This window comes from Channa argus, chromosome 16, assembly GCF_033026475.1.
Source record: "Channa argus isolate prfri chromosome 16, Channa argus male v1.0, whole genome shotgun sequence".
In the NCBI taxonomy this organism is placed as follows: domain Eukaryota; kingdom Metazoa; phylum Chordata; class Actinopteri; order Anabantiformes; family Channidae; genus Channa; species Channa argus.
The window spans coordinates 20,172,056-20,196,457 of NC_090212.1; the positions used below are offsets into that span (position 1 = coordinate 20,172,056).

At 39.2% G+C, this 24,402-nt stretch overlaps 1 protein-coding gene and 1 long non-coding RNA gene across 3 annotated transcripts; one reads left to right on the forward strand and one right to left on the reverse strand.

Annotated features, from left to right (window-relative positions):
• LOC137101969 (neuroblast differentiation-associated protein AHNAK-like) lies at positions 1–23,062 on the forward strand. Of its 2 annotated transcripts, none has more exons than XM_067480992.1 (7): positions 1–1,706; positions 8,290–8,339; positions 8,804–8,914; positions 9,822–9,935; positions 10,027–10,180; positions 10,324–10,484; positions 10,576–23,062. In XM_067480992.1, exons 1-7 carry the CDS (start codon positions 1,649–1,651, stop codon positions 21,022–21,024), a joined length of 11,097 nt encoding a protein of 3,698 aa, XP_067337093.1. In that variant the 5' UTR covers positions 1–1,648; the 3' UTR covers positions 21,025–23,062. The 2 variants fall into 2 exon arrangements, with proteins under 2 accessions (XP_067337093.1, XP_067337094.1); XM_067480993.1 differs by having other exon boundaries at positions 8,825–8,914.
• Positions 1,628–23,126, reverse strand: LOC137101972 (uncharacterized). The gene is made up of 3 exons (XR_010911131.1): positions 23,062–23,126; positions 8,789–8,885; positions 1,628–1,987 (listed from the first exon to the last, which is right to left on the reverse strand). It is a non-coding gene; the product is annotated as an uncharacterized lncRNA (long non-coding RNA).
• Positions 23,127–24,402: the final 1,276 nt, after the last annotated feature.

Genomic DNA, 24,402 nt, shown 5'->3' on the forward strand with positions numbered 1-24,402 from the left:
CACTGCAGAAGAAAACACAAAGCTACCTTATACCTGTGCTTCCTGTCACCATAGTGCAGCCTTGCAGTTCTGCAGTATTGATCTGACTCTGTGATCCAACATGGCTAATGCACCACTAGCTTCCCTCTAGGGTCCAAACATCACTTAGCACTGACAACCTCCATCATCACTAAGAAGACCTTGTAATGATTGGGTCAGATTTGTAAGATATTGCACAGCTGACAGGTGAAACATCCAAATAGATTTTCATATCCAACATAATGCTGACAAAGGAGGGTGTGTGCAAAAAATATGAAGGATTCGGTCAATTTATGGTCAACATTCATAACCTTAACTCGTGATCCCTGCTTTCACTTCAGTCATGTTCAGTCGAATTCTAGGAGAGGCCTGGGCCTCCCTGTGAGTCTAATGACTCTGTTGGTTCAGGATTTTGGGAAATGTAAGGAACATGGTCTGTTAAAGGAATAATTCTCCCTAGTTGGATACAACTATAAAAGACACAACCTATATTATTATCTGAATTGCTCACATCCTTTTGTGTTTAGTATATTTCTTGTGCCAGGCTTCAATTTACACTTATTTCCATTCTTAATTAATAGATGCAGAACTGACCTGACCAATCAGTTTTCGAAGATAAATCAATTTCTTCTTTCTTCTTCTTCTGATAAACAAATGGACTAAAAACTAAATCTACGAGAAACAAATTTCAATATTTAATCTACAAACTGAAATGTCTTTCCTATTCACTCAAAAGGTAAATTCAGCAGCTTTATCGCTGCCAGGTTTAATAAGTCTTTGTTGCCACATCTATATACTTCATAACAAGCTGTTTTTCCTGCCTCAGTTCTTTACCATATCAATTATCAAAACACATTCAGACTTTCAACTGGATACCTCATACTGTGAGTTACTAAGCCACTGTATCTGGGACCCTGGGACACTTAGCTGTATAATGACAAAATCCGGTTTTTAACTCAATTTTCTGCTTGGAGATCACGATGAAACTTTATCAGCCTGCAGACTCCCCGCAGCATGAGTGGTTTGATTTATGCAAGTTTTCACTACCAACTGAAATCTTTCTTAATTATCTTGCCTCCCTGTCCAGAGTGAGGCATTTTAAACTAAGTGTACGCACCATCGAATTGAGTTATGGCTGCTTGCCAATAAAATGTCTCACTTGCCTCTCGTCACAGCTGGAGACAGAAGCTGACACTGTGACTGTCCTTGTCTGATTAGGTCAAGCGATGAAACTCAACAGAAAGGAGAGGAAGAAGAGGAGAAGTAGAAGGATGTGTGTGTGTGTGTGTGTGTGTGTGTGTGTGTGTGTGTGTGTGTGTGTGTGTGTGCGCGCGCACAGCTCCTCCCATTATTAAGTTAGTATGCTGCGCTGGAGGTCCGTGTTTACAGGGCATGCGAGGGAGTTTTCTTCACTCACTGGACAGCGAGCAGTGAGCTCTCACTCTCTTCTCTCTGCCCATATTTCTGCAACTCATCCCTCGATGCATTGAGACTGGCTGACCTGCATACACAGCACGAGACGGGGGAAGCAGCAGCACCTGCCTAGCCTTCCAGCGGCATCTCGCCCACTGTCCACCGGGGCCTGGACCTTCAATCTGCTAGTGCCGCCTCTACCACTACGGCTGCCGTCATGTGCGACTGTTTCCACCTGGCCTTCCCCAACTGGCAAGCTGCCTCCTCAGGGACGGGTGGGCACCGCTCTGTTTATCCTTTCTTCTCTACAACTTTGTCTGTGCTGTTTCCCCTGAGCAATTCACTGATTCAGCAGCAGGGTTCAGTAGTGCAGTGGAAGAGATTACATTTGTGTGCATGTTTCTGATGAAGGAAGTGAGGTTAAGGCAGCTGGTGCTGATGCTGAGGCATGTTACTGACCTGCAGTGAGCGATGGGTGTGTCTGCAGTGTTCAGGGGAGTGTTTGATGATGTCGTCATGCAGGATGTCAGGCAGCGCTGCATTTCTCCTGTTTCTCCTGCGTGTTTGAAGCAGGGGCGCAAAGGCAAACAGACTCAGTTACTGTGGCAGTAATCAGTATTGCAAAAATAAAAGTAGAGGATGATTTCCTGGGGGGTAAAGATGAAACAGGCAACATAAATATGGGTAAAGAAATCTATTCGCAGAATTGGCAATATGTCTCTGGCAAGCACCCCACAGGTCTAAGCTTTAAAGGTAGGGGATTGATGTGACAGAGGGAAGGGCTACTGCCTGTAAACTTGCATCAGATTTACTGCATTAACATACAAATTCTGAAAAAAAATACAAGATTCTGACAGCTCTAACACTGAAACAATGCACAGCTTACTGGTTTGATAACACTTTGAAAGTATATTTGCAAGTTTAAAGACAGTCAGATGGATGTTAGTTGGCTACGTCAAATGGATGTCGAGCTAAGTGCTTAATTTGAACTAATCAAACTGCACATGACATGTAAATAAACCGTATCTGTCTGTATATGTGGGTAAGAAACGCAGTAAGTTTCTGTGAAACTTTAATTCCAGCATTACATCTTTAAATATTGTTGGGAAAAATATGTGTCGCTATTTGTTTTAACGTTTGAATCACATCATTTAGATCGCTTTTGCCGGTAATATTAGGCTGAAATCCTTTTGCTGGCTCCCCCAGATGTTACATGCATATTTTTGTGCACTTTATTTGTGGGTTTGTTTCAGTGGATGTTTTTCTGGTGCAAGGAATAACCATTTAATACCATTATTATAGTTTTTGTTTCTTGCCTTTACTGGGTTAGTTAAATTTGAAAGCAGGAAAGAAAAATGCTGCATCACCAACATAAAGTGTGGATCCTGCTCTTTTGTTGTTATTTTGAGCTCTAGCAAACAACTAGCACAACTTGGATGAACCTCCACATACATGAGCTAGACAATATATTAAGAATCAGCCAATTTCTAAGCATTCCAAGCAATAAAAAGGGTTAGTTAAATTTTATTCCATATGCCCCTTTTATGTTGTTGGCTTGTACTGATGTTTGGGTAGGACAAGGAGGTCAATATGCGCTGTGTAATAAATTCTACATTTACTGATGTGGTTGTGTTTTGCCACTCTCCATTCTCTGAGACTCCTCATTCATTTCTCCAGCTAATGTTCGTAAGACGTTTGTGTTGCTCTGAGAGGTTTTGGGCAATGCTCAAGGTCAGAGGAAGAGACAAAGAGGAGGAGACACAGAGAGCTTAGTTTACTGCTGGGAAGTGAGGGTGGCAGTCTGCTTGGCAATGGAGCTTAAAGCAGATGATCCTGATCAATTACAGCCTGACAAATCTTGCTTTTAGATCAATATTAGATTTAATAGTTTGTGTGTGCATTAGCCTTTGTGAAAATACTTAAAATGAACATTTGTTTAATCGTTGCTGTGCATCAGTCTGGTGGACACTACTTTATAATACAAACCATACGTGACTATTTGGCATCATAGGAAATAATAACACTAAATAATTCAGCTGAAGTTCCTCATATTTTTGTCTTCTTGGGTTCCTTTCTTATTTAGTAGATTTCCATGAGACCTCTGACACCTTTGTAAGACCACTTAGGAACATCTAAACCTATGCAAACTAGAGGAACAAAAACAAAAGAATGATAGAAACGGCAGCCTCACTTTGTTCACACATGCACAGTAACCATTTTCCGTCACACCCTCCAATCAGGAAAGCCAACTGAATTATCCCCTTTAAAGCTGAGTCACTTGGTGCACCAGGCAAGTGAGGCAGAGCAAACACTAAGACCTATTTGCAGACACATTACAACCTAGGTGTAGGTGCAAAGCCTGATGTAATTATACGTCTTAATGTTTGTGGGGTAACTAAGATACAAATTCCCGAGCTGTGATGAAACTCACAGTAGATTTGCAGCAGACTAATTGATTGAAATCATGTGGTTTTGCAGTCTTACGTTTATAGAATCTATGTAGAAAACCTAATTGTTTTTTCCCCCTTCAGTCAAATCTTATTATAATTATGATCCAAACAAACTACCTTCCAGTGAAAGGAGCTTGTGTCTGTCTGTCCAAAAAAAGTGAACAGGGTTCAACTCCTAAAGCACGAGTACTGAGTTGTACTGCTTTAAATTAGTTTGGTAGAGAGGGGAGCTTCAGGGAGCCTGTCAGGTGCTTTTCAGCAGGAAACACGAACTGGAGCAGACGGTGGTTATGTAAGAGTTGAAGTGAGGCAACAAACATAATAAAGTTTGAATTTTTACTCGAGTAAATGTACAAACTTTCTTATTTCTAGGATTGCAGTTTTCATTTTTTTGAACCATATTATGATCACGTTATGACACACGCAACTAGATCATTTAAAAGGTTCACTGTCATGGCATTGTGTAAGTACAGAAGTGTCCACATTGGTGTTGTTTCAAGCAGATAGTCCCTGCAATTCACACTTTGTTACACCAGCACAAGCACTGAGAGATTAACCACACCCAATTCCAGAGCTGCAGTTGCACCCGAATATGAATCATGTAGTATCTGCACCACAGGAGACTTTAGCATCTAGTGCTTATGTTTATACATATCTGCAGAATATTTCCATCCAAGTCAAATTAGAACATTTACGGTATCTAATCTTTGAAGTCTAACAGCTAGTGATTTTAACAATTTTAGTCATAAGTGAGAGTTGTTATCAAGGTCTCTGCAGCGCCCACATAACAAATATTTGAGAAAGGAGGTTCTGTATGTATGGTGCCACTATTTAGGGCAGGAATTCTGGACATGTGTGTGAATGGAGTGATGAATAACATAAAGAATACAACATCCAGTCATGTCAAGCAGAGTCCAATTCCTCCATAAACTCGCTGCACACAGACGCCATGATTCAGTACTACAGCTGCTGTGAGCTCTAGGCATGGTGCACGGCAGTGTTCAGCCTTTAGGGACCCAGGGGCCGTGATTAATTTAATGAATCTAATTTTGTTCAGCTTAACTTCCTACATATGGGACTGTCGGCAGGTCCACTTGACAGTTTGTCGGTTGAATTTTAACATCTACATTTATACTTAATCACTCTACAGTTCATGACATGGCCAAAAGCAGGAGGGGACAGGAAACAGAATGTGTAGGATGGTCAACATAACCTGTAGTAAGAAGAGTGGGAACAAAGCTGTAAATCAAATCACATTTATACCACACTACTTAAGCTCGGCCACTGTCCTAACACTTACTACAGCCAAACAGCATCTCCCAATCTTTGCATGACGTTAAAAACTAAAAGGATAAACAGACATTATTCCCTGAAAAGGCCCATCAGTCCCATCCCCTCTGTGAAAATGGCTGGACATTGGAGAACTTTGCCGGTCAGAGGGCGGTTAGGTTGAACTTTGGACTGAAGCGAAGGAAGCTGGACAATTCACAACTAGAACAGAATGCAACTTCCACTATTTCCCAAACACACATGACTTGGGACTAAATACTGGTGGGACTGTGGCTTTTGAAGTCATGTACTACACAAGCAAATTGGGATTTAGTGTCTTTAGTGACACTTGGACATGTGGAGTAAAAGAACGGTTGCTACATATGAATGCAAACATTCTTGCAATGGCAGCCATAATAAGATGACATATAGCAAGTTTACTGCTATATGTCACCTTAAAGGACGCCTTCACTGATGGTTCTAGTTTGGGTAGTTCATGTACATAAATGCCATTAAACGTCCCTATATCAAAACATCTCTCTCCTTCTGGCTGAAAAATGCCTCCACTTGGAGGAACCTTCAGTACAGATTTTGTCATCTTGTTGCTCACTCTATGGAGTTTATAATCATGGTCAACCTGCTTTCCCAGAGCTCCTCCAGATGCTCACCTCCAGGTGATCATCTGAACGCCTAACAATAAAAAAAATTCCTCCGAGTGATGTCATCGGGAAGAGTTTTTCAGCTAGAAGCAGAAAAATATTTTAATATAGTAAAGTCAGTGGGTGTACATTTACGCACTAAATTTATAGAAAGCTGAAAATTGAGTTGAAAATTGACCAGATTTGCCTAATAAGTTTTCATTTTTAAAAACTTTTTAGATAGACATTATAATTATGATTCAAGTGGCCCTTTTTCTGAAAATTGTGTTTCTTTACGAGGTGACGGCAGCATGATTTCAATTTTAAATGTTTGAAATCAACGAACAAATGTAAAATTAATTGAATTTGGTTCTGTGGTTAGTCTCAAGTCACCTGTCAATCAAAGCATTCAGTTATACTAAGAAACATTTTTTTTAAATTTCATAACAAAAAAAAATTTAAAAAGCAAAAACTAACATCAGGGCAGCTATAACCTGTTATTACTTAGTAATTACCATGATGTTTTACATAGATATTACCCCTATATTACCTTGCTTTTTCCAGACTATTACACCATTAATACCCTGCTACTGCTCAGCTTATTGTGGAGAAGTACTGTTGACAAACCTTGTATCAGACTCACAGATCACCAGTGGCAGCAGTTCTAAAGATTTTACTTTTTAAGGTCAGAGATATTCAACAATACACGCTTCATCAGTATGTTTTGCAGCTACTTATATATTGCAATTTGATTATGATTAATTTGATTATGATTAATAACTGAAGGGCTGTGCAAAGTGTGGCAAATGGTAGAAGTGCACAGAAGAGGAGAGAGATGAAGAACATTGTGTACTGATTACAGATTACAGAGGTAATCTGGGTAATTACTAAGCAAACTGAATGGCCTTTAGTAATAATCAGTGTGAGGTTAATGCAAATGTGGGGTTATTTTAAGCAGTACGTGCGGCAAAGAGTTAAGGCTCAAAGTCACCACAAGCACTTAGGTCAGTTTAGGAGTGACTCAAGTTTGAGCAAGGTATGAATGCAACTTAAAAGCGTCCCGCCTCCTTTGTCTATCTGCGACTCAACAAATCACTTTAGCAACTTTGGCAGTTTAAACACACACACATCCATACGAGGAACGTGAGTGGGCAGTTTGGACAACGTGTTAGTAACACTTCGTTTTTTTCCCCAGGAGTTAAACAAACAGCAGCAGCAGGTAGGTGGCTTGTTTGATTCCACAGAACGGCTTGTAAAATTAATTTGGAGATGTTTTGTTAGTCGAACCTGATATATATGAGAAGGATGCTGGTGACTAAATGATAAGGACTCGTACACGACAAACATCAATGGTGTGGGCAGCTTTAAAGACTTGTTATATTTCACAACATGGATGGTCTGTGGCACATTTACTCAATCATAGTTCACATTGTGACTACTCTCCACTTATTTGTTTTCTGAAATAATTTTTTAATCATGGTGCTAGAAGAATGTGAACTCAAGCTCATAAGTTTAGGTTGTGCTTTAGTTTTTTTTTTAACGTTGTTAGATCTCGATTTACTGACACACCCGGAGGTTTATTACCATCAGTCTCCTGGCTTAACTGTGCTCTAATGCACTTAAACAGGCTGTAAGAGCTCTTCACATGCTACACGGCAATGTAAAGGCAAAGGGTGGGGTCTCAGTAGTTGGGAAACTATATGATTCTATATGTATAAACTTTAACTCTGTATACAAAATCAATACACTTTATTAAAACACACCTATATAACATGAACTTATGAGCCAAAAAAATCTGCTGATCAAAAAAAAAACAATTTTTATGGCTGAAGGTAGCGGTTTCTCCCCAACTGTGAAACCATATTTTATCTAATAAAATTAAAAGTTTGTTTTTATAAAGCAAACTTTTGACTACTAACAAGATGTAGTGACAAATGGAATCAAACCAAATAGAGTTTAAGGAACAAGAGCTGATTATAATAAAATATAATCTGACTAATCAAATTCATTTGGAGTCAGACTTTCCAGTCTCAACAGCCTTGAAGAGCTGTACTGGGAGGGGGCAGAGTCTAATCTCTGGGTCAATACAGTGAATCACTTAATAGAAGAAGGAGGCAGCAGGTCTCTGGGGGAATTATTGCCAGGAAGTACTCTAAATAGTCTCATCGTCGGCTCCAGTGTCTCTCTGAGCCTCATAACAACTGCTAGAAGTCTAGCAGGGTGGAAGTCTCTGTATGCTGCTCAGAAAACATAACCTCAGGCAGATACAGCTGCATCTGTTTTTCTGAGTTTACATTTGTGCAGTTTCTGTTGCAATTAATCAATCATACAAAAAGATTTTATTTAATGTCTTTGTAATCATATGTGAAAATGAGGTAACAAAATGTTACACTTATGCATTTGCATAATGAAATTGAACTTAACTGAAAACTGAGAATGAATAAAAAGCAGGTCATATCAGATGCTAATGTTTTGGTCTTGATGTTTTTCATTATGACTAGGAGCTGGGCGAAGGCTGAGAGCACCAGATCCTGCTACAGAGGAAGAATCAGTAAGTGAATTTATAGCTAAAACCTTTAAGTCAGATCACCAAAGTTATTAGGATTCATTGTCTGGGTACTATTAATGTCTGCACCAAATCCTTTGACAACACGTTTAATCATTTCTGTGTTCACTGTTGGACTGACAGGACAGCACACGTTTCCATCCCTGTGGACACACCACTAATGTGATGATTAATAAATGCCCAACAGCCAAACAGCCTTCCAGTGCTGCCTTTGGCATAGCTAGGTGTCATCACACTATCTGTGATCCAGCTTTCTGCAAACGTTTGGTGTTTATGCGTGAGTTTACATATAAAAACAGTTTTTCAGGTGGCTGAAGAAGATGAGATGTTGTCAAGGCAAATAATAAAAGAAAAACAAAAAACCAATAAAACTCAAATCTTTTTGAAATGTCAACTGCTTTGGAAAAAGGCGGTGACTTTTTGTCATGACTGACCTAATATCCATGCAGATATGTGACGAACCATCTCAGTTCACAGAGGGAGAGAGACCACGCCCTCAAGGGTCGTCCCCCATCGAGGAATATCCTGAAACTGAAAAATACATCGACAGTGACGAAGAGGTACAGAGCACCAACATACAAGCATGTTAACACAACAAACCAGGTTACTGGGAGAAACCAGGTCAACACAGTAAACACAATCAAGACACTTTACACGCACATCTGTGACCTCGATGTGCAGTTAATTTCTCACCTCATCTGGGGAAACTGGATTTGACATTTTAGAAATCCTATTACTGCAAAAAGAAGTCTGTAACCTGCTTACTCAAATGCTTTAAACAAGTTGAGTCATTTAACTGTCTATTTGTGCTTCTGCTCCGTTCGTTCTTTTTTTATACTAAGTCAGCCACAACCTCCAGAAAAACACAAAGCCTGTGAAATGGCAGGATCTTTTTTGGGATAAGCTATGATAAACTATTCATTACATTTTGTAACACTTACTTTCTTCAAGCTAAGACTTATCAAATCATCAGCCTTCACTCTCTACAGCTTGGTTGTAATTCTAATTCATGTTGATCTTGGACAGAGATTGGTTCCTATACAGTAATGTTATGATAGAGAAGGGATATTTATTCTATTAATTAATTATATTAAAAGCATGACTTTGGATGGGAAAATGGGACTTCAACGTTAAAGTGCACAAATTTATATTCTGACTGCAATTTATCAACAGTTTATCCATTTAAATGTTTTAGGCTTTCTGTCACTGTGTTCAGTCAACAGCGTGTGGTGTAAGACGAGATCTCCGTTTTGTTTACCGATACTGCATTAATTACCCAGACTTGGCTACTCCCATGTATGAATTTATGCACAGTAGTTACAGTGTGCCACCCTTCTCTTGCAGTGCAAATATTCCCAAAGCCTGTTGCAACTGATGAAATATAATTGTTGCCGTTTGAGATAAAGCTGAAACGTTTTTTCTTTTTAGAGTGTTATGTTTTGTCAGATTCTTTTTGTCTTCTTTTAGTTTGAAGCAGAGCATGACCCGCACCATAAAAGTGGAAGTGGAAAGAAAAATAAAAAGTCTGGGCTTGGATCCATGTTTGAAAAGCGCTCGACTCCAAAGATGAGTAAAGTGAAGGTGAGACATTACCTTCTCCCCCCTTTGATGTATTTGCAAATGCTCAGCTAAAAGAAAAAATACAATTCTTTCTGTTTTGATGTGTTGGCAGGAAATGCATAGCCTCGAGTCTGGGGTGATAGTGAAAACAGCCAAAGATGGATGTGCAGAGGGTCTTGTTTATGGTGGAGGGGGGAAAGAGGGGATCTTCATTAAAGAAGTGGTACCCGAGTCACCTGCCTCTAAAAACCTGAAACTGCAAGAAGGTAAGCTTTGCCTTTCGTTGCAATAAAAACTAAATTGTTTTCTTGTTAAAGGTCGTTTTGGGGGGAGGAGGGAGTTTTTCCTTATTTGAACTCAGGTTCTGAACCGTTTTACACAGAGAAACTCTTCTCATCTCCTCATACAGGTGATCAGATTCTGAGTGCCACTGTGTATTTTGACAACATGTCCTACGAGGATGCTATTAAGATTCTGGAGCACGCTCGGGCATACAAAGTGAAACTCTGCTTGAAACGCAAATCACACATCACAGAGACTGAACCTGCCATCGAATGTGAAGCTATTCCTGTAACTATATTTATATTGTTGGCTCAGCCTCATTAATGATAAAGCAGATGTTTGCTCAAACCAGATGTTTAATATTTCTACTGATCAACAGGAGGAAGAGCTCTATGCTCCAGAGATGAGGGAGCAAGGAACAACCAAAAGGCGTGGGGATGCTCGGATTTCATGGCCCAAGTTCCCCTCCTTAGGACGAAAGGCCCGTTTTACAAGGTCTCACAGCTCCTCAGAGGCCGACGAGCAGAGGAAGCTAGAACTCAGCCCAACCACAAGCGACACTGAGTCGCCTGTAAAAGCTCAGGATGCACTCAAAGGCAAAAAGAGGCACAAAATGAAACTTTCCATTCTGACTAACAGAGGCCGCATAAGTTCTTCTGAAGACCAGGACACAGAGGCACCAACAAGTGGCCAGATCAGTAGTGACATTCATCAGACAGTATCAGAAATGCTTTCCCCTGAGGGTCTTGAAAGCCCCTCAGGAGAAACACTTCAAGTATATATGACAGAGGAACAAAAAGTAGTGGACAAGAAGCAAAAGGAACCTGAAACTGTTCAGCACAAGGTAGAACTCATCAGTATAGATAGCACTTTGAAAACAGCAGATTTAACTGCGGCATTAATGGGCGAAGAAAGCCTTTCTGGTACAAAGTCCCCAGGTGAGAAGAAAGTGAAGAAAGAAAGGTCTGAACTAAAAGTGAAAATTCTGGGAAAGGACAAATCTCACAAGAAAGATGCAAAAGCAAAATCTTCACCAAAAAGGCTAAAAACGCTGGGGGCAAGTTTTGAAATAGCAGATCAACCTGAAAACAAAGAAGCAGATGTGTTCTCAAGTTTGGAGTCAGACATTGGACTCAAGGAAGATCATTTCGGTGAGAATTCAGGGGCTTTCTCAAAAAAATCTGTGACAAGACAGATGGAAATGAGTGTACCAAAGGTGGAGTTTGATATTTCGGATGTCACATTTATATGTAAATCGCCAAAGAATGGGGAAGAAAAGGCAAGAAAAGATAAGGGCATTAAACAAAAGCAAGATACAAAGATATTTTCAACTTTCAAACTGCCTAAGGTAGGCTTGAGTGACACTGCCACTGAGGAACCAATACAAAACATAAATGAAAATGCTGAGGAATGTTCAACTAAAATTGAGCATCCTGGAACTGAGGGCACAGTGGTGAAAGAAGATCCTTTTGACAGACTATCAAAAAGTTCTCATTCCAGGACACAACTACCTAAACGTGAAGACATTGTTATTCCAGGTATGGAGGACATGTCTAGGAGGACTAAAGCCAAAAAAGTGAAAGAACCTAAAACAGTGTTTACAGGAAATTATGACAAAATTCAAGCAGAAACTGTGCAAATGTCAATTGATGTTGACAGCGTGAAAGAGGCTGTTTCCAAATTGCCTGGATTTAAACTACCCAAAGTTGACACATCTGGAGTGCCCATCCCTGAAGAAATCACTGTGATAGATGCAAATGCACAAAGAATATCAGTAAAAACACCTACTAAAGTTGCGGATACTAAAACAAAACATGAGACACAACTCACAAAGTTGGACATGACTGCCTCTCCTCAAATCTCCAAGACTACAGTCAAACTACCAAAGATCACACTTGCTGATTTAAACGCAGAGGGACTTTTGAGTGAAACCAGGGTAGATTTGGAAAAACATGAAAAGGAATATAAAACTAAGCAGAAACAAAGTGACAAAGAGATTAAAACTGAAGTTGACAAACGAGAAGATATCATAATACCTGGCAAAGAAAGTGCACGAGATGCAGCTATTCTTAAGGCTCAAGAAATTGAGAGAACACAAGACTCAAAGGGCATCAGATATGAAAATGAAGTCGCAGCTACAAGCAGCCACAGCGAATCAGATAAAAAGTCCATGAAAGCAAAGGTAAAAATGCCCACTCTTGGGATTGTAAAACCAGACATAAAAATCCCTGACATTGGAATTTATTTGCCACACCAAACTATCTCTGAGCAAAAAGATGATACAGTAAAAGGTGAAAGGACTATATTCCTCCAAGAAGTAAAAATAACAAAAACAGAATCAATGAAGAACAAGGGGCAGATTAGAGAAGTCCTATCTGATGTCAAAATTCCTGAGATTGACAACATCGAATACATTGATTCAGTGGGTGGTTCAACAACCAAAACGGATGGTGGGATTAGGATTACAAGCACTGACATGGCAAAGCCAATGGCAGATACCTCATTTGAAGGTTTTGAAGCTAAAGAACCCACAATAAAACTGCCAAAATGCAGAGCAGTTACTCCAGATATGGCTGTAAATGTGCCTGATGCAAATATAAACACTGATACAGCAGAGATGAAGCCACTTGAAAGACAGAGAAATCTCGGCATTACTATGTCAAAGGAGAGTGAATCTGAGGAACTTGATGGACAAGAAAGCAAACTCAAGATGCCAAATATTGGCATCAAAATGTCAAAACTGAAGGGACCTAAATTTGATCTAAGCTTTTCCAAAACTGACGCAGATGTCACAGTACCAGAGGCTGAAGATAAGGTTGAATTCCCGGAAGGCCCTGAAGCTGGAAACATAGATGTTTCCGTGCAAGTGCAAAAGATGGCAGCTGAAAAACCTGAACTAGAAATCAAGCCTTTGCAGACTGAGGTTGAACTTGATGGGCAAAGAAGCAAAATTAAAATACCAAAGTTGGGAATTACAATGTCAAAAGTAAAAGTGCCTGAAATTGATGTAAGCTTATCAAAGAAAGATGTAGACGTAAAATTACCTGATGCAGTCTCAGCTTCAAATGTCAGTGTTGATTTACAGGATTTACAAAGTACTGGTACTTCAAAAGCCACTGTCATAGTACCTGAAGCAGGCAAAGATCTCAAAGGGGATGGAGCTGACATTACTTTGCCAAGAGAGTGGCCTATGATTGACTCTGAAGCACCCATCATGGATGTTGAGGGTACTTCAATAGATGTGAAAATGCCAGAAAGTCAAGGTGAACATGACAGGTTAGGAAAGAAGTTCAAAATGCCATCATTAGGAAAGAAAATGCCAACATTAAAAGGCCCTGAAATTCACTTTGATATATCAAAAAAAGAGAGAGATGTCACACTACCAGAGGCCGAAGCCAAAGTCAACGTCCCTGATGTTGAATTCAAAGAACACTCAGCTAATGTGGAGGTCAATGCACCTGAGATAAAAGTTACAGCAAAAGCTAAAGATGGCTCACCGTCAAAATTTAAATTGCCAACACTGAAACTGCCCAAATTTGGAACTGACACCAAAGTAGAAGCACCTCATATGGACAAAAGTATCAAAATTGATGGATCTGACATTCACATCCCTGAGGAGGAGTCTGCTGTCAACATGGCATCACCCAGCCTAGACATTGAAGGCCCTACCATAGATTTGAAAACTTCAGGTACTGAACAAGATGGAAAAGGAAGAAAGTTTAAAATGCCACATTTTGGTCTCTCTATGCCACAAATGAAAGGACCTAAAATGGGTTTAAAACTCTCAAATAAGGATGTAGAAATCCAATTACCAGAGTATGAAATTGGTGTCAACCTTCCAGAAGCTCCTAAAATAGCTGTGGCGATGGAACCACTAGAGTGTGATGCAGAAATGGATGGAAATATTGGGATGTTTGAAATCCCTAAGTCTCAAGTCAAACTGCCAAAAGTAAAAGGGCCTGAAATTGATTTAGACTTATCAAAGAAAGATATTGATGTCAAATTATCAAAGGTAGAAGCTGATGTTAAACTTCCAGATGTTGATGTTTCAATTCCAGAGGCTAAAATACATGTACAAGTGCCAGAAGAAAAAGCGCCAGAAATGGACTTGAATTTACTAAAGAAAGACATAGATGTGACACTACCACAGACAAAAGTAAAAACCAAACTCCCAGATGTCAGTCTCGGAAAAGCACGCAGTTTGAAACCAGAGGCAAATGTGGAAATTAAAAAACCTGAAGTGCAAATTAAACCTTTCCAGACCGATGCTGAACTTAAAGCAAAAGAAGACAAGATTAAAATGTCAAAGTTTGAAATCACAATGCCAAAACTAAAAGGGCCTGATATTGATTTAAGCTTGTCAAAGAAAGATGTGGATGTAAAATTACCAGAGGCTAAAGATGGGTTTAAACTTCCAGAGGCCCATCAGGTTAATCTGGGAAAAGTAGATGTTTCAATGCCACAAGCAGAGGTGGAGGTTACAAAACCTGAACTGGAATATAAACCAGTGCAGGTTGAAAGTGATTTGGATGGACAAAGAAGAAAGTTCAAAATGCGCAAGTTTGGAATTTCAATGCCAAAAGGTCCTGAAATTGATTTCAGCTTATCGAAGAAGGATGTAGACGTCTCTCTACCAAAAGCTAAAGCAGAAGTTAGTGTACCTGAAGAACCTTCTGCTGAAGTGGAAATTGTAGCTCCTAAGATTGAATCTCAAAACACAACTACAAAAGGATCACGATCCAAATACAAATTGCCATCGTTAAAATTTCCCACATTTGGAGCTGCCACTCCAGCTGTCAGCGCTAAAGTAGCTGGTGTAGACAAAGACATAAAAATTGATGGGGCTGAAATAACTATTCCTGAAGAGGTTCTTTCAGTCAGAATGGCAGAACCAAGCATTGAAGGTCCATCAGTAGAAATGAAAACTACAAGGACTGAACATGATGGAAAGGGAGGCAAGTTTAAATTGCCAAGTCTTGGTTTTTCTGCTTCTAAAGTCAAAGGACATGACATAGATGTGACACTACCAGAAGCCACAGTTGACGTTAAGCTCCCTGATGTTGAAGTGAAACAACCTTCTGCTCTAGTAGAAGTCAAAGAACCTGAGGTCACAGTTGTGAGAAAGGATAAAGAAGGATCACCATCAAAATTTAAGATGCCGACATTCAAATTACCTAAATTTGGAGTTGCGACTCCAAGTGCCACAGCGGAAATATCTGATATGGACAAAGACATCAAAATTGATGGGGCTGAAATTACAATTCCTGAAGAGGTTCTTTCAGTCAGAATGGCAGAACCAAGCATTGAAGGTCCATCAGTAGAAATTAAAACTACAGGGACTGATCATGATGGAAAGGGAGGCAAGTTTAAACTGCCAAGTCTTGGTTTTTCTGCTTCAAAAGTCAAAGGACATGACATAGATGTGACACTACCAGAAGCCTCAGCTGACGTTAAGCTCCCTGATGTTGAAGTGAAACAACCTTCTGCTCTAGTAGAAGTCAAAGAACCTGAAGTCACAGTTGTGAGAAAGGATAAAGAAGGATCACCATCAAAATTTAAGATGCCGACATTCAAATTACCTAAATTTGGATTTGCGACTCCAAGTGCCACAGCGGAAATATCTGATATGGACAAAGACATCAAAATTGATGGGGCTGAAATTACAATTCCTGAAGAGGTTCTTTCAGTCAGAATGGCAGAACCAAGCATTGAAGGTCCATCAGTAGAAATGAAAACTACAAGGACTGAACATGATGGAAAGGGAGGCAAGTTTAAACTGCCAAGTCTTGGTTTTTCTGCTTCAAAAGTCAAAGGACATGACATAGATGTGACATTACCAGAAGCCTCAGCTGATGTTAAGCTCCCTGATGTTGAAGTGAAACAACCTTCTGCTCTAGTAGAAGTCAAAGAACCTGAGGTCACAGTTGTGAGAAAGGATAAAGAAGGATCACCATCAAAATTTAAGATGCCGACATTCAAATTACCTAAATTTGGAGTTGCGACTCCAAGTGCCACAGCGGAAATATCTGATATGGACAAAGACATCAAAATTGATGGGGCTGAAATTACAATTCCTGAAGAGGTTCTTTCAGTCAGAATGGCAGAACCAAGCATTGAAGGTCCATCAGTAGAAATGAAAACTACGGGGACTGATCATGATGGAAAGGGAGGCAAGTTTAAACTGCCAAGTCTTGGTTTTTCTGCTTCAAAAGTCAAAGGACATGACATAGATGTGACGCTACCAGAAGCCACAGTTGACGTTAAGCTCCCTGATGTTGAAGTGAAACAACCTTCTGCTCTAGTAGAAGTCAAAGAACCTGAGGTCACAGTTGTGAGAAAGGATAAAGAAGGATCACCATCAAAATTTAAGATGCCAACATTCAAATTACCTAAATTTGGAGTTGCGACTCCAAGTGCCACAGCGGAAATATCTGATATGGACAAAGACATCAAAATTGATGGGGCTGAAATTACAATTCCTGAAGAGGTTCTTTCAGTCAGAATGGCAGAACCAAGCATTGAAGGTCCATCAGTAGAAATGAAAACTACAAGGACTGATCATGATGGAAAGGGAGGCAGGTTTGAAATGTCAAAGTTTGAAATCACAATGCCAAAACTAAAAGGGCCTGATATTGATTTAAGCTTGTCAAAGAAAGATGTGGATGTAAAATTACCAGAGGCTAAAGATGGGTTTAAACTTCCAGAGGCCCATCAGGTTAATCTGGGAAAAGTAGATGTTTCAATGCCACAAGCAGAGGTGGAGGTTACAAAACCTGAACTGGAATATAAACCAGTGCAGGTTGAAAGTGATTTGGATGGACAAAGAAGCAAGTTCAAAATGCGCAAGTTTGGAATTTCAATGCCAAAAGGTCCTGAAATTGATTTCAGCTTATCGAAGAAGGATGTAGACGTCTCTCTACCAAAAGCTAAAGCAGAAGTTAGTGTACCTGAAGAACCTTCTGCTGAAGTGGAGATTGTAGCTCCCAAGATTGAATCTCAAAACACAACTACAAAAGGATCACCATCCAAATATAAACTGCCATCGTTAAAATTTCCCACATTTGGAGCTGCCACTCCAGCTGTCAGCGCTAAAGTAGCTGGTGTAGACAAAGACATCAAAATTGATGACGCTGACATGCACATATCTACATCACATCATGTAGATGCTCCAGAAGTTAAAATGGAGATGACAGCTGAAGTCAAACCCTTTGATGTTGAAGTGAAACAACCTTCTCCTTTGGCAGAGATCAAAGGCCCTGAGGTCACAGTTGTGAGAAAGGATAAAGAAGGATCACCATCAAAATTTAAGATGCCGACATTCAAATTACCTAAATTTGGAGTTGCGACTCCAAGTGCCACAGCGGAAATATCTGATATGGACAAAGACATCAAAATTGATGGGGCTGAAATTACAATTCCTGAAGAGGTTCTTTCAGTCAGAATGGCAGAACCAAGCATTGAAGGTCCATCAGTAGAAATTAAAACTACAGGGACTGATCATGATGGAAAGGGAGGCAAGTTTAAACTGCCAAGTCTTGGTTTTTCTGCTTCTAAAGTCAAAGGACATGACATAGATGTGACATTACCAGAAGCCTCAGCTGACGTTAAGCTCCCTGATGTTGAAGTGAAACAACCTTCTGCTCTAGTAGAAGTCAAAGAACCTGAGGTCACAGTTGTGAGAAAGGATAAAGAAGGATCACCATCAAAATTTAAGATGCCGACATTCAAATTACCTAAATTTGGAGTTGCGACTCCAAGTGCCACAGCGGAAATATCTGATATGGACAAAGACATCAAAATTGATGGGGCTGAAATTACAATTCCTGAAGAGGTTCTTTCAGTCAGAATGGCAGAACCAAGCATTGAAGGTCCATCAGTAGAAATGAAAACTACGGGGACTGATCATGATGGAAAGGGAGGCAAGTTTAAACTGCCAAGTCTTGGTTTTTCTGCTTCTAAAGTCAAAGGACATGACATAGATGTGACACTACCAGAAGCCACAGTTGACGTTAAGCTCCCTGATGTTGAAGTGAAACAACCTTCTGCTCTAGTAGAAGTCAAAGAACCTGAGGTCACAGTTGTGAGAAAGGATAAAGAAGGATCACCATCAAAATTTAAGATGCCGACATTCAAATTACCTAAATTTGGAGTTGCGACTCCAAGTGCCACAGCGGAAATATCTGATATGGACAAAGACATCAAAATTGATGGGGCTGAAATTACAATTCCTGAAGAGGTTCTTTCAGTCAGAATGGCAGAACCAAGCATTGAAGGTCCATCAGTAGAAATGAAAACTACGGGGACTGATCATGATGGAAAGGGAGGCAAGTTTAAACTGCCAAGTCTTGGTTTTTCTGCTTCAAAAGTCAAAGGACATGACATAGATGGGACATTACCAGAAGCCACATATCAAGTCGAACTCCCTGATGCTGAACTCAAAAAACCTTCTGCCGAAGCAGAATTTGAAACTCATGCAATGGATTTTCAGAGAAGTAATGTTGAAGGATCACCATCAAAATTTCAATTGCCAACGTTTAAATTTCCTAAATTTGGGACTGCTACTGCACAAGTCAGTGTTGGAGAACCTGATATGGACAAAGACATTAAACATTATGAAGCAAAGCTGAAAATACCTAAAGAAGAAGCTTTAGTGGACATAACTCCCAGCATTGACACAAAAGAACTCTCTGTTGATCTGAAAGCTAAAGGAAGTGAATTTGAGGGATCAGGAGACAAGCTCAAAATGCCAAAAATTGACATCTCATTGTCCAAAAATAAAGGACCTGAAACTGATTTAAGCTTATCAAAAATAGATCCATCTGTTAAAATACCAGAAGCTAAAGCTGATATCGCATTACTCAGTGCTGAAGTAAAAGAACCTGAAGTTGCTGTTGCAGAACATAAAGCACCTATGGTTGAAGATGAAGACAAGTCAAAACGCCTCAACTGGACATTTCCAAAATTTTCTTTTTCAAGGTCAGGTGGGAAAACCCCTGATACAGATGTCAACCTTGAAACACCGAAAGTCGATGTTGCATTACCAGAAACAAACGCAGAAGTCTATCTACCAGACGCCGAAGTCAAAGGTTCTTCAGGAGGCATTTCATTGGAGAAGCAGCCTGCTGCAAAACCGGATGTAAACTTAAAAAAAAATAAGTTTTCACTGCCTACATTTTCTTTTTCAAAGTCAAGTGTCAAAGAACCTGAAGGCAGTACTGAATGTCCACATGTTGATGTTTCTATTCAAGATGGAGACATATTAGTCCAACAACCTGAAATGGAAATTGAAGCTCCTGAGCTTAAAGTTCAACATGATGGACAAAAAAGCAAGTTTAAATTGCCAAAGCTCAGCGTTGCACTAACAAAATCAAAAGGACCTGAAGTTGACTTAAATGTACCACAGAAAGATGTGGAAGTGAAACTGCCCGAAGGTGAAGTCAAAGAGTCTTCAGCTATCTCAGAAATGAACGTTTCTGAAACTGAAGCCAAGTCAAAAGATAGTGGGGGATCACCATTAAAATTTAAAATGCCAACATTGAAAATGCCATTATTTGGAAGTGCTAGCTATGATGTTACTATAACAGCACCAGACGCAGACAAAGCTGAAGCTGAAACGGATGGAGCTAAACTTAAGGAGAATGTTACTGTCAACATAAAGGATCAAAGTACTGATATTAAACCAGATGTGTCCAAAGCGGCAGTACTTGATTCTGAAACGCCAAAATCTGAGAGCGATGGGGCTAGTCATGGATCTCCAAGTAAATTCAAACTACCGTTATTTAAAATGCCAAAGCTAAGTTTCTCAAAAACCAAACCTGAAGACGAAAATTCCCCCGTTACCGCTGAAAGCAAAGAAGCTCAGCTGGAAATGGAAGTGGAGTCTAAATCGCCTAAGTTTACTTTGGGTGAGATCCTCAACTATATTGATGTTGAATTTGATGTTCCAAAAGCAGACAAAGATGAAGAAACTCTTGAAACCTCAAAGGACATTCATAAGACAGATGAGCCCAATGGAAAACCGTTAGAGGCAGAGAAAAAGGAAAGTGATACAAAGCAAGATAGCACCAAAGGTTCTGAGAAGAAAAGTTGGTTTCAGTTCCCCAAATTTGGACTGTCCTCCCCTTCAGAACCTATCAAGGTTCCTGATGAAGACAAGCACAAAGATGGGAAGAGCACAGTAGGAGAAATATGCGTAGAGGAAAGCCCCACGTGTTCTATACAGTCATCAGACGCCTTTGCTGATATTAGCTCTACAATGACAAGTGAGCATATTGTCCTGTCCTCATCTTCTCCCACCAAGGTAACTGTCAAATACTGTGATCCTAATGCTGCTGCTGGGCTCGGAGAGCTGCACAGCAACATCATTACGTCCACCACGAGGACGGAGACGATCTCAGTTGAGCCCAACTTGCCGGAGAAAATCACCATTCCGTCATCTGGAGCTTCATCTTCATCAGAAGACAACACCCTCAGATTGCAATCTGGAAAAATACACGTCATTACGTCAAATATACAAGCAACCCCAGAGGCACATCATGTCAAGCTACTGACCGCTGTCCAAGTCCAATCAGCTGAAAGCCTCCCCCATGAATCAGAAGCTGGGGCGTGGACTGTTGACGAACAAAGCGGCAGAAGAACGGTCATTGAGAAGCACTTAATAAGAGAAACGTCAAGTGAAAGAGGCGACACAATTGTTATAACAAAACAAGTTACACGTACATTCGACTCTTCCGAGCCCATCTCAGGGGAGACAGCCACATCCATACGACGACTGAGGGATTCTGTGCACTCCGAAAAAATGAAGTTCTTTGATGGCACCGAGAAGTGAAATAATCACATGTAAATGATCACTAAAGACAAAATCCAATCCATGGTGGGTTTTCTGTTTCACTGGTCATACTCACGTGGCGTTAACATGAGATAGAAAAACTGTCAACTGCTAATTTACTGATCACAGGAAAGAAGTTGCCAGTTGTCGGTTGCCTACTTCAATCTCGTCCTGCATGTTTTCAACCTATAAAGAAATAAATTCATGTAATTCACACTGGCAATGTGATCCAAGTTGTTAATAAGCTATGAGCGGCCTTATTGCAAGTTATAACAGCTCCTCACCAAATATTCCTGCTAATCATAGTACAAAACTACAGCAAAACATAGTCTATTGCTTAGTAGAAATGGTCCAATACTTGTCGTTTCATACTTTTTAAATGTAGAATATTGGTCCACAATGATAATCACCAGTGCATTTGATTTAAGATTCTATCAAATCTAAATCTAAACGAGACTGTTGCAAAAATGAATCAATGTTAGACATTCAAAAATACGATTTCAATTATTTTACTGTAACGTGGGCAGTAAAACACCTTTAATACAATAATGCAGTATATGATAAACAAGATAAATATGAACATGTATCGCCAAGATATTCTTGTTGCCGTAGCTACAATGTAAAGAAACAAAGCTGAAATGAAATGCTTATGATCACATACAGCAAGTGCACTGCTGCAAATATATTTTTATTCATACTTTGCTACTTAAAAACCTAATTTGCTATAGTAAATTATATTTTAAAAGTATGTTTATTTCAATATGACAAAACAGAGTGATAATATTGACATGGCTGTGTAAATAGCTTTTAATAACCTCTGGAGTTTTATTAAATTCCTGCTCCTGTTTGTATTCTGAAAAGGCTTTAACTCAACGTGTTTGCACACAATAAATAATATTATATGCAAAACATTGTCTGAAGCTCATTACAATATGTATTTCTAGTCAGTCATAAACATTTTGTCTTGTGGAAACAGTTCAATAGTGTTCAAGAGTGTTTTTACTGTTTACAATTTGATTTACTGAATTTGAGGTTTTTTAGTGCCTAAAGGTGAAAAGAGTGACTCCAACAGATTCCAGGAGCTTCCGAACTTCAGGACTCTCTGTCTTAGGCCCAGCGAAGACCCTGCTGCAAGTCATTCCAACCCCCAGGCTTCTGGTAGAGAACCCAAGGCTGAGGAAGACACAGGCCACAACTATAGGAAGCATCCTTACACATACGTCTGTACACTAGAGGGAGACAGAGCTCACATGTACTATATGTTCTTCTCTTGGGATAAAATAAACGGACAAAAGTGAATTTTCTTCAGAACATCAACTTAAAATATACTGTACTAGCTTAATGGGAAAGAATATTTGAATACGGGCAAGTGTAGAAAGCAACTAAACAATTTATTTCTAACACTGCAAGTACATTTTTGAGGTGTTTTAAAGTACTATTTCCACTGAACGCCTCTTCACACTCAGCATTTTAGCCAGTAACACGGCACTTTGTAGTCCATTGCATTCAGATGGCAACTACAGTACAAATCATAAGCGTTTATTAAGTTAATTAAATGAGCAGAAATCATGTCAATCACTGTTTCAATATTGTTTATGTGAGTTTGGGGATAAAATTATTGTTAACAACAACACCACTAATAATATAATAGCAACACATCAACGTGTCATCCAATTACATAATCTCAGGCTTTAGCACGACAGGACACATTTTTATTAACTTTTACACTTTAAGTGCATTCACCTGTCTTTACTTTTGTACTTTTACATAAAGGAAGAAGGATTTTGAACAGAATGTTACCTGTGTAATTGGACCTTGTATTTCTTATTTAACGTTGGGCTAACGCGCTATACATGTACATGTATATGTAGCTAAATTATATTGTTTCTTCCAGCACTTTGTTGCTGTTATTGTTGTATTGTAGAACTTGCAGAACCCTTTACTAACGGTATGTAAACACTATTTTGTAAAATACTAAAAGATACAACGGCTTTGTGTACTTATTAGTGTTTTACAGTGTAAAATATGACACGTTACCTGTCGACTTGCTGCTAACCGCCGCTGACGTTAGCAAACCAAAACCACCAGCAGCTGCCCGTTTCTCTACTGATGAAGTGCTTCCTTCAAGGGCTCCTTGTAAATTCCTAAATTAACGAATAACAGATCTGGAAAACAATTGATGCAACACGTTTTGATTTTTTTTTTTTTTTACTTTTTCTTTTTTTGTTAATTAATGGTGGAGATGCATGAGACACATGAAGTTAAAAAATGAATGCAAAAAAGATGCAGAACAACCAAAAACGAACAAACACAAATACACAAAACACTAATGAGAGACCAAAGTACTTGAGCAAAGTTATAAAACATAGTATTTATACATCAATTAAGTATTCTACTTTTATACATCATTATACTTCAACAAAACTACACTTAAGAGACAAATATTGCAGCATATATTTTACTCCAATATTAGTTTTCACCTATTTTTTTACAACACTGAATCTTAATTGATATCGTTTGTCTCATTTTTTCTTTCTTGAGAAACACTAACAAAAAGTGTCTTTCCATGTCAAAAATATAAAACTAAAAATTGCCTGCATAAAGATTCACCTCCTTTAAAATAGCTTACAATTTGCAATTTACCATTTTTTGCAGAGGTTTTAGTTGGTTTCCAAAGTCACATAACTGGCTAAATCACATGAGTGCAGTGAATGTGTTTAAAGTATAAATATAGTAAATATTATATAATATACTTATAATATATAGTAAATATAGTATAAATACACCTGTATATGGAAGGGTGAATCTACACCTTCAAGAGAAAAGAACACTCCAATCAACTCTGTGAAAAATTATTAAAATATAGAATCAGGTGATGGGCACAAGAACATTTTCTGGGCATTAAATATCAGATTACAGGTAAATCCATCATTAAGAAACTGAAGAAATATGGCACAAAAATGCCACGGAATGAGATTTTAACAGCCAGTGGGAGATGGGGAAGATGCTCAGCAAGCTTAAAGTGACAGAGGGAACGGAGAGTCCACACACTCGTCCTCTCAGACAGAAATAATCTCTTTATGAACCTTCAAAAACAACCTTTGTTGAGAATCATACTCAGCAGTTCTGGTAGGTGTCTCAGTTCATGTGGATTTTTCAGGGGTATGGTGAATATGTTATTTTCAACAATGTGGGATAATGGAAAATGTTTCCCTTCTCCTTTTTGTATGCATTACCGGAAGATGAATATTAATTAAAATAAAATACAATAAAAGCGTCTTGTAATCCTCACTTGAATTATATATCTTTTTCATGCATAGTAATGGCCAACCAACCAGACAAGACCATAGTGATGGATGTAGCAATCGTAAGTGACAG

Coding starts and splice junctions, on each gene's coding strand:
- LOC137101969 (XM_067480992.1), top strand. CDS start 1,649: ATGTGCGACTGTTTCCACCTGGCCTTCCCCAACTGGCAAGCTGCCTCC. Junction 10,181..10,323: donor AAACCTGAAACTGCAAGAAG/GTAAGCTTTGCC, acceptor CTCCTCATACAG/GTGATCAGATTCTGAGTGCC. Junction 10,485..10,575: donor TCGAATGTGAAGCTATTCCT/GTAACTATATTT, acceptor ACTGATCAACAG/GAGGAAGAGCTCTATGCTCC.